Genomic DNA, 10553 nt, shown 5'->3' on the forward strand with positions numbered 1-10553 from the left:
ATTTCCTATCACAGAGTTTGAATTTTCTATCTACAATTTAATTCATTTTGTTATAATTTTTAATTTAAGATGTGTTTGAATACCGCTTATTTGCTAAAAATATTGTAACAAAATAATTTTTAAAAGTATGAATAGTGTGTGAGATCCAAATTTACCTAGAAATCTGTATTTTGCTGACTTTTATGAGTCCGTAAACAATATTCATAGGACCCACTAAAAAAATGCAGACGCACGAATTGGGGAAAACACCCCCATCCAAACGCTTGCTTAATGTGGATTTTATTATATTTTAGTGAATTATCACTAACAGAACATGACACATTGACACCTGTACTGTACACACAAATATTTAAAATTTAAAAAACAGAGAACATGAGAAACGATGTCATTTAAGTTGTGTTGTTTACTGTTGCCCCTTTGTACCTTCACTCTCCAACTCAGTAAGCACTGCACTTTCAATCTTCAATTTCATCTTTGTAATGTCTCAAAATAAATTTTTTTTATATAAATAATCATAATTTGGTCTTAAAAGTTAAAAACATACATAAATCTCAACAATTAAATTGACCCATATAGATCATAAAATATTAAATAAAATGATTCACTATTCCACGATGTTAGGCCCTCCTCCAAAAAAAAAGAAAAAAAATTTATTAAAAAAAAAATTTTTTAGAGTTTCAGTTAGCTCAAATATTTTTAGTAAACAAAATATAATTTTCTAATTAGGATAAATTAAGAACAAACCAAGAAATGAAATAAGTAGCTAATGACTTTCAAGCAATGCAACTCTTTTATTTATGTTTTAAGGTAATTTTTTTTTTTTTTTTAATTTTCATTTGTGGGTTGACTTCTTTTCATCAAATTTCATTTTAGTTCTTTTTCCTTAAAATTTTGATGGGGATGATAATAAACCCAAAGAAAATATTTGTTTTTTATTTATCAAAATTTTCCTTGAATTGTAACAAATGGTTGGTAACGAGGAGAAGATCAACAACTTATCAACTTATTTATAGAGTTATTGTACTTGTGTTGACTTTATGATGTTTAAATCATAACTATTGAACGAGAACTTTCAGTCATGGATATTTTGATTTTTTGTTTATATATTGTAGACACTAAAATCATGTTAGTTTTTATTTTTCATGTATTATTTTGGTTTTAAAATCTTAGTCCCTTTTTAAAAAAAAAATTCTTGAAGTTATATATATATATATATATTTTAAGTCCATACTTTGGCCTTTCCAAATCTGAATTTCTGGCTCTATCGCTAGGTAGACTAAGATTAAAATAGGGTCTAAGTAGGAATGGCAACGGGTCGGGTTCGGGCTGGGTTTTTGCATACCCGGACCCGACCTGTGGGGCAGGACTCGCGACCTGGACCCGGTTTAATTAATAATCAGATTTTTTTTTTCTGGGGCCCAGACCCGCCCCGCTGGGCCTCGTTTAGCAGTTGGGCCCAAATCTGGGCCAACCATTTTTTTTTAAGCCCATTAAGATTTTTTTCCTAGATTCAAGCCCATTCAAGCCATATAACGTGGCCCAAATCAGTTGTTACTATTTGCATAAAATAATCTGCAATCGCACAGAATCGTAACAAGTAGTAAAGTGTTTTTAGAAAACAAATTTCGAACCCACAAGGATTAACTATGTTATTGAATACCAAAATTCACTAAATAAATTACTATTTGGAAATTCGAAAACAAATGGAATGTTCTACTATCTAAATTAAATTAAACTATTTAATAAAAATAAATCTACGAATAAAAAGAATTAACAAAGCATAAAACTTTAACAGTGTAAAAATATGATAAGAATGGACCTAGAGCAGTTGATTTCATCTAACAAATCCCACACAATTTATTCTTCCTAATTATTAAATTCTAATAATCTCCCATTGATGATTAAAAATTCCTTAAGTATTCAATATTTTCTCTCGAATAATATCAAAAATATCTTCAAATAACAATTCCATATCTCTATGTGAATTTAATTAATTGGAGACCCATTACATACTTTGAATTTTCTGAAAAATCACACTAGTCGCAGTAAATCGTCTCTACTTTCGCTCTACTAATGGTGTTTAATTCTAGAACTAAAATAACAAATCACCTCTCGGTCTCATTGTAATTCAATTGATCAAACTATAATTTGTAAAAAATAGTAAACATTAAGAATAAGAATTAAACACTCAATTGTGGAAATATTAAAAATAAAATAACTCAGAAAATAAATTGTGTGTTCATTGCTAGAATACATCAATGCTCTAGAAAATAAAATTTAGTTCATAATAAAATTGAAAAGAAAACAAATAAAACTTATGTTTTTCATCCGAATTGGTTGACTAACATGAAGCTTTCGCCTTTGTCCTCAGATAAAAGAAAATTCTTCTATGTGGCCTCCTTTTCCTCTCAGGTTTCTCTCCTCTTCTTTTTACCCCAAAGAGCCTTTAAATAGGTCAAGGAATCCTATTACAAGTTGAATTCCTGTTTGGAGAAAATCCCAAATTTTTAGACTTCATTTAAGCGATGATTTTGGCCCATTTAAATTCAGAATTCGGACTTTTGGTAAACTACAAAGTTGTAGCCCTTTAAGTTAACTTTCCAGCCCAACTTGAATGATCTTGATTGGATATCTGAGCCGAAAGTTATGCCAAAAATACTAACTGATGTGCAGGCTGGAATCCTAATCCGAATTGGACTTGGATTTGGTGCAAATTTCATTTGATTTCTTGCTCTAATTGGACTTGAATTTAATTGGCCTAGCCCCACTTTGCATGTAAAGCCCTTGTTACCTGCAACACAAAGATATTATATAATCAGTAATAAAATAACATAAAAGTAAAGCTAAATATGTAGATATGTGAGTACTTTATTGTATATATTTCATGCACATCAGTTACTATATGAACCTAAAAATCTCAATAACGCAGAACTATATAGAACTAAAACCAACATATATTTTCCGTTTGGTTCTTGAGAAAACTAATTTTTCTAGCAACAAAACAGAGAATTAAAGAGAGAGAGAGAGAGTTTGATTCAAATATAGCATTATCGAGCTTAAAATCCATAGATCTGCCATCGCCCACAGTCAATCTCATCATTTCTCCAACAAATCAAAGACAAGCTCATCAAAAACACATATCACTAAAACGATCATTTAAAAAAAAAAAAAAATCAACAACATAATGAAGAGCTCATCAAACACTATATAGCTAACGCTAATCGAGTTTTCTATCTGGTTCTTGAGAAAACTGAATTTTCTATGCAACCAAACAAAGACGAAACCCACCCAAACATGCCCCTGTGCGTGGTTGCGTGCTTTTGTGCGTGTCTGCGTGTGTGAGGTTGAGGCGTGAGGGGTTGAGGGCGTGAGGGTGAGGGCATGAGAGGCTGAGGCATGAGGGGCTGAGGGCTTGTCTGAGGCGTGAGAAGAGAATTGAAATGAGATTAGATTAGGGTTTACAACTTAATATATATATATATATATAAGGGTTTTTTTTTGTAAATTCAGGGGAATTGGGTTCTATTTGGGTCAGGTTTTGGGCTTGGTTTTGATAAAATCTGAACCCGACTAGGATTTGCTTCGGGTTTTTTTTTTAAAACCCATACCTGACTCTATTCTTTATCGGGCCGGGTAAAATCCGGCCCGTTAGGGTCGGACTAGACGGGTATCTGCAGGTCGGATTTAAATTACCATCCTAGGTCTAAGTAAGAGTAGTTTTGTGCTAATAAGAAACGCATGTCCATAATTTTAAGTACATAATATCTTTCTTTATTGTTTACATGATTTATTGTTATTGGTACTTTATAAAGTCTTGTAGGTGATGGATTTAAGTGAAAGTAAGGCCTAAATGAGAGTAATTTTACACCCATCACAAAACAATCAAGCTTATATATATATATATATATATATATATATATATTGAGTGGCTAAGGTTACCATCATTGCAAAATTTGTTCTTTTGACTAAGTAAAAGACATATCTTACCTACATAACCGAGCACTACAATAATCAGGATTTTCTTAAGATGACCTTAGACAAGAAAAGAGAAGGGAAAAAAGAAAGAAAGGAAACAAAACAAAACTTTGGATGGGACATGAGCTGAGACCTAACCAATGGGATGCAAACAACACAAAGAAAAAAAAAAGAAAGTCATCTCTGCTTGTGCTTTCATAGACATTTCCCTTTGTGCTTGAACTCCTTTAAAAATTGTTTTCCATAATCTATTTGTTTTCAGCTTATCGAACATATGTGAGAGCAGGGGCGTAGCTTTTTGTTGGGGGGTGTGGAGGATATATAATTATTTTAATATTTTCAAAATTTAATCTACAAAAACAAGAGTTGGCCTCTCCAAATATTTGATTTAGTCCAATGATGCTCTTAAAAAAAAATTGGTTTAATAGTTATAGAGACATAACATTAATTTTAGCAATTCTATTTTTTATTGTAAAATGTGATCTTATATCTGTTAAATATTTGATAAAGTTTGACACCAAACATGTTTGAATCTATATCTTTTTCAACCCGTCATGTGGCAATTAACAAGTCATTGACCCATTAAAAAAATATTGTCACTAAAATACACATGAAATGTCTCTTTAGTTTCCACATAATAGGTTAGAGCAAGATAGTTTCAAACATGTTTGGAGCTTAACTTCTTCCTCCTAGTTTTAGATCATTTTTTTTTGTGTGAAAATTTTATTAGTTTAATTGAAAGATTATTTTACTTACTTTAGTATAAAATTTGATAATTTGTATAAAAAAAAAAATGAAACTTTTTAAGATTTTCACTATAAAATGGTAAAAATGAATTTTATTTTATGAAAGATTGCTATCAAACATAATTGTGATTGAAAATACCAATTTTTTTTTTTTTTGGTGTGTGTGTATATATATATATATATAACTTATCAAATAAAAAAATGTGTATATATAATTAAAAAAAAAACATTTGTATATATGTGGCCCTCCAAACAAAAATTCATAGCTCTGCCCCTATGTGAGAGCTCTCTTGTTAGTCTTATAATTTGTTGAACCATGCTTTAATCTTTAGATCATGTAGCCTGACCAAGTATGAATCATCACAAGAGTTCCATACAAAGGGGGAAAAAAAAAAAACACCTGCGACAAAATGAAGAAATAGCAATTTGTGGAGGTCCAAATAGGAACCCTCCTAGTGGAAACCGGAGTGGGGCCGAGTATAACCAATATCGTGAGGCCCTAGTTGGAGGGATGGAGGCTACAGTGATGGGCCAAACCACTGCAAGGCCGGAGACCACTATATGCTAATTAATGCTGGGAGTAAGCTATCCAAATTATTCAAGGCCAGAGGAACTCATCAGCTTTGGAGTGTGTTGTGAATTTATTTATTTTTTATTTATTTATTTTATTTTTGTTGTTAAGAATACTGAGTATTTAACACACATATGGGGAGATAAGAGAAAGTTTTAAAGAAACTAACAGTGGTGTATATCTAAAAAGCCCTAACTCTTAGATATACAGCACAGACTTTAAATCTCTTTAATTCACACTCATTTTTCAATGTTGGATTAACCCACTTTTTTTTTTTTTGAAAATATTAAGTTTTTAACACACACACAAGAAGAGGGAAGAAGGAAATTATTATTATTTTTTTAGAGAGTTTCAACCTATAGGGTCTGTTTCTGATAATAGTTCTTTATCATCAGATCAAGACACTAATCGATTTTTGGTGTAAGTGGAAATTAACCCCAAAGTATGTTGTAGATCTATTAATTATTTCTTGACCTTAATGCTGTATATTCATTTTTTGGTGAGCTTTTCGTATGCCTTTGTTCCATTAGTGTGATGAAGTTGTAATGCAGGTGAAAATGTTGAAAAAATTAAATTTATATGACAATATCCCAGTGGGTACTTTTCTTAGACAAAATGAAACTGACATTTGGCTGTTCCACTTCTAATTGATGATTTCTTAAATTTCTTTATCCTCTAACTATGAATAATTTTCTTCGTAAAGTGAGTTGCAGTTTTCAGTTAAAAGCCCATCTAGAGATCCTAAAGCAGAAAATAGAGGAAAAGAAAGAAGTGGGGTAAATGGTCCATTTTGGAACCCATTATATTTTTGGGTGCTTCTAGTTAATTGGATAGTTATTGTGGATCCTTGTTAGTTTTCTTATTTTGAAGAGGAACGACTCAGGTTGAAAATTTGGTTTGAGAAAAAAGATAAAAAAAACAAAAACAAAAACAAAAAACAAAAATTGTGAAACAAATTATATGCTAAAAGATTATTTAGCATAAATTATATAGAAAACAATTTAGCTTAAAGCAGGGCACTGGAGTTTAAGATTATTTAGCATAAATTATATAGAAACAATTTAGCTTAAAGCAGGGCACTTGAGTTTGCCTTATTTATTATGCCTCAAGCAAAGTACATTCTTGAGCAAGGAATGGTGGCTCCATTCCATTCACACTGGTACATAAATATGCAAAATATATCATATGGACTTTACCATTCCTCTACGAATTCTTATCTCACAGTCTAACTTTTTGTATGAAAGACTTGCTATCCAATCCTTTGCTGAAAAAACTTTCATTGAATTCTGGCACTGTGAATTTGCGGTAAAGAGCTGGTTTATCGGGTGATAATAATTCTGGCAATGGTCCAAAGTAATCAGAATCAGCTTGAGTCCCCACGTTAAAAATGCCACGACTGATATACGAGGCTTTTTAGATGCCTTAGCCAAAACACGATGCTCCACACTTACGTAATTATCATTAGAGATTATCTGTTAAAAGATAATTAAATAAAAAATTATAAAATTAGTGAGAACTATGAAAACTTTTAACATGTGTGCAAAAAACATGATACAACAAAAACCAAGTGATGCAAGGGTTTTTATTACATAACATACACACAACCTTCTAAATGATGTCTGAATTTGCGGATTTTAAATTAAAGAAATTGATGAACAATTTTTTTGTTGCTGAGAAATAACGATTTCTTATTATAAATTGAACAACAAAAGATTATTGAAACTTTAGATATTTGGCATAAATTCAAATATTTGCGATTTCATGGATTTGAAATAATATCTTACACTTATTTCAAATCCATCAATCAATTTCATCAGTAGAAGAAACAATTATCATTTCATACATTATTCAAATAATTTAGACTAAAATTTAAAATCAAAATCTCTCTTTAAATACAATAAGCACAAGCATAAATTATAGGAGCATTATTTCTTATAAATGATTGTTACAACTTATGATAGTTAAGTGACGCAAGATTCTTCTTATTATTATTAGTACTATTATTATTAAATCATTTATAAACAGAGTCTAGTACCCCATTTTGGTATACACCCAAGTTTATATTTATATATATATATATATAGAGAGAGAGAGAGAGAGAGAGAGAGAGAGAGAGAGAGAGAGAGAGAGAGAGAGAGAGAGAGAGAGAGAGAGAGAGAGAGACTTCAGGGTGACTTCGGTTTTTTGTGCTCTTCATTAGTTTTATAATAATAATAACAATAATCTGTTAGTTGGTGGATTCGCAATTATTAGCCACCAAATAAGGATGAGAGCCATTAAGCCAAAACGCCATTCACTTAAACATCAATTGACTAATATAAAATCAATAGTGACACTTTTTTTGAAAAAAATTTCTCACATTATTCATTTATCATATAGATAAAGATTGATTACAACTCTACTTAATATATTTTTATTGTAGTCATGTTAATTTGGCGGAGTCGTAGCCAAATTTTAGTCTTGTTAATTTTGTCCTTATCAAAATATGTAAAACAATTTTTTTTTTATAAAAATTATACATATATATGTCACATGAGTTGTGAGAAAATTAGGAGAAAGTGTGTGTCATTTTTTTTTCTTTTGAGTAATATTGGGATAATATTTTTCACAACTAAAGCCAAGAGTTATATAGCTCAGTAATATAGTACTCTCTTTTATCATGAGAATCAAGTTTGAGTTCCATTTTTGTTAGACTATCAAATTATATATATATATATATATATAATTTCATAATTCTTTTCATATCTATTTATAGGTTTAATAGGATTAAAGTGGCATCAATAGGTGGATTATAAAGTGAAATACTATAAGCGGTATAAAATATTTCTATTCATTTTACATAGATTTATTAAGTACCAAATTGTGAAAAATATTGTGTCTAGAAATTTAGGGGGTCTTTGGTTTAGGCAAAACCATCACTCAAAACTTAATTTCCATCATTCAATTCTCAAAATTCGTGAACTCCTTATTTTGTTGAAATTGAAATTTTTTTTGCTGAAAGTACTATAATGAAAGTAAAAGTTAGTTTAAATAGTTCAGTGGAACTCATGAATAGTATAAAAAAATACAATGAAATCTATAAATAGAAGCAAAAATAAACTAAATAGTAAAATAAATTAGCCTTTTAATTTGGAGTCAAACGAACACATAGTTTTGTTCTCATAACTATTTTTTCATCACTCAAAACTCAAAAAACTGAGTTTTGGGTGATAAAAATTGAAAACAAATTTTTGATATTTTTGAGTCATGAATTATGAGTTATGTGGGACCTAACTCAATGTCAAGTCCACGTCAAAGCCAACACTCTCTTTCTACTTTTCTTTTTTTCTTTCTTTCTTTGTTTAGTTTGTACAATTTTTTTTTCTCCTTCACCCAGATTTCTTTGCTCTTAGCCTTTTATCTTTTTTACTTAGCTTTTTTTTTTTTTTTTTCTTCTTACAACTCCGATTAGGGTTGTGATTTGCATTTGTGGGTTCTTTTTTTATTTCTTTCTACATTTAGAGTTTGTGGGTTTTATGGGGTAATTTGTTGTGGTGTTGAAGGTGTTGGTGGTGTGAGTGGATCTGCTATGGTGGATGGGTTTTATCTTTTTGTGATTTGTGAGGTGGTGGATGGAAAACAATGGTGGTAGGTTGCAAGGCGTAGCTATGTGTAAGGGTGGCCCCCCAAAATTTTGATTTAAAAAAAAAATATATATATATATATATATAATTATTTTAATGTTTTCAAAATTTAGTCTACAAAATAAGAGCCCCCTCAATATTTGATTTAGTCCAATGATGCTCTTAAAAAAAGTAATTGGTTTAATAGTTATAGAGACATAATATTACTTTTCGCAATTCTATTTTTTATTGTAAAATGTGATCTTATATCTGTTAAATATTTGATAAAGTTTGGCACCAAACATGTTTGAATTTATATTTTTTTTCAACCCGTCATGTGGCAATTAACAAGTCATTGACTAATTAAAAAAATATTGTCACTAAAACTACACATGAAATGTCTCTTTAGTTTTCACATAATGAGTTAAAACAAGATAGCTTCAAATATCTTTGGAGCTTAATTTCTTCCTCCAAGTTTTAGATCATTTATGTTTTTGAAAATTTATTAGTTAATTTGAAAAATTATTTTACTTACTTTAGTATAAAATTTGATAATTTGTATAAAAATGAAACTTTTTAAGAATTTCACTATAAAAATGGTAAAAATGAATTTTATTTTATGAAAGATTGCTATCAACATAATTGTGATTGAAACACTTTTTTTTTTTTTTTTGTGTGTATATATATAATTATCAAATAAAAAAAATGTGTATATATAATTAAAAAAAAAAAACATTTGTATATATGTGACCCCCCAAACAAATATTTTGGCTCCACCCCTGGTAGGTTTGGTTTTTAAGGGTTTTGATCGGTGGATTTGTGGGTTGCCGGTACTCGTAGGAGGTGGGGAAGTTTTAAGTTGGCTGCTAGCCTCTGGGTTTGGCCTCTTCAATCCAAGAGGGTTGTGTCAACTCTTAGTTGGAGAGAGAATGTTAGCGAGTAAGGGAAAACCGTTTGGACCAAGCAGATGTGTGAGCCCTATCATTTGAGTTAAAGACGAGTTTTTAAGCTGAAAACTGAAGCCAAGTTTTTTAGCCAAATGGGAATGCGTTAATAAAATAAAAATAAAGAATAGAATATAAGATATGGAATCGAGTTTTGAATTACAAGAAGTGAGTTATGAGAACTAAGTTTGAGGGATGCTTCAAACCAAACAGCTGAATTGTTTTGAATTTTGTTTTGGTGTTTTTTCTATAAGAAAACTTGTGTATTGTACCTGTATGAAGTCGCCATGTTGACAGTCAATGCTCCAGGGATGGGCTCCACATCAACCCACTCGTCGCCATGCTTGACTTGCAACCCACCCACCTGGTTCTGCAACAACACAGTCAGCCTGAATCTGTGTGAGATGTGATTCCCACCGTCAGGTCCGGTGGGACAGTAGGATAGCAGTGTCCCACAACCAACTTGCCCTCCAAAAACCCCAAATCCTTAAACCTATCAGCCTCCACACCAACCTTCAGACAGTAACTCCAACAAAGCCTCAGCCACCTTTGTTGAATGCGATTCCCATGCAACTATCTCTTTCCTACAAACCTCAGGAATATCTCCTCCTTTGCACGCCTTGTCTCTGGGCCATCCAAATCGTGAGAGAGTCATGCCAGCTAGCAGCTTTGGCTCGGTAAGTCATTGTTGCTCGAGTACATAACCCTTGCCTCT

General features: G+C 31.0%; 1 protein-coding gene across 1 annotated transcript; it reads right to left on the reverse strand.

Moving 5' to 3' along the window:
- Positions 1 to 6312: 6312 nt before the first annotated feature.
- LOC112002295 (1-aminocyclopropane-1-carboxylate oxidase homolog 6) lies at positions 6313 to 10540 on the reverse strand. Its single transcript, XM_024034451.2, is given in 8 exon segments — positions 6313 to 6665; positions 6668 to 6764; positions 10111 to 10127; positions 10130 to 10225; positions 10228 to 10349; positions 10351 to 10463; positions 10465 to 10519; positions 10521 to 10540. Coding segments are annotated over 8 exon segments (675 nt in total). The 3' UTR covers positions 6313 to 6510.
- Positions 10541 to 10553: the final 13 nt, after the last annotated feature.

This window comes from Quercus suber, unplaced genomic scaffold (genome assembly GCF_002906115.3).
Source record: "Quercus suber isolate HL8 unplaced genomic scaffold, Cork oak 2.0 scaffold_19, whole genome shotgun sequence".
NCBI lineage: Eukaryota > Viridiplantae > Streptophyta > Magnoliopsida > Fagales > Fagaceae > Quercus > Quercus suber.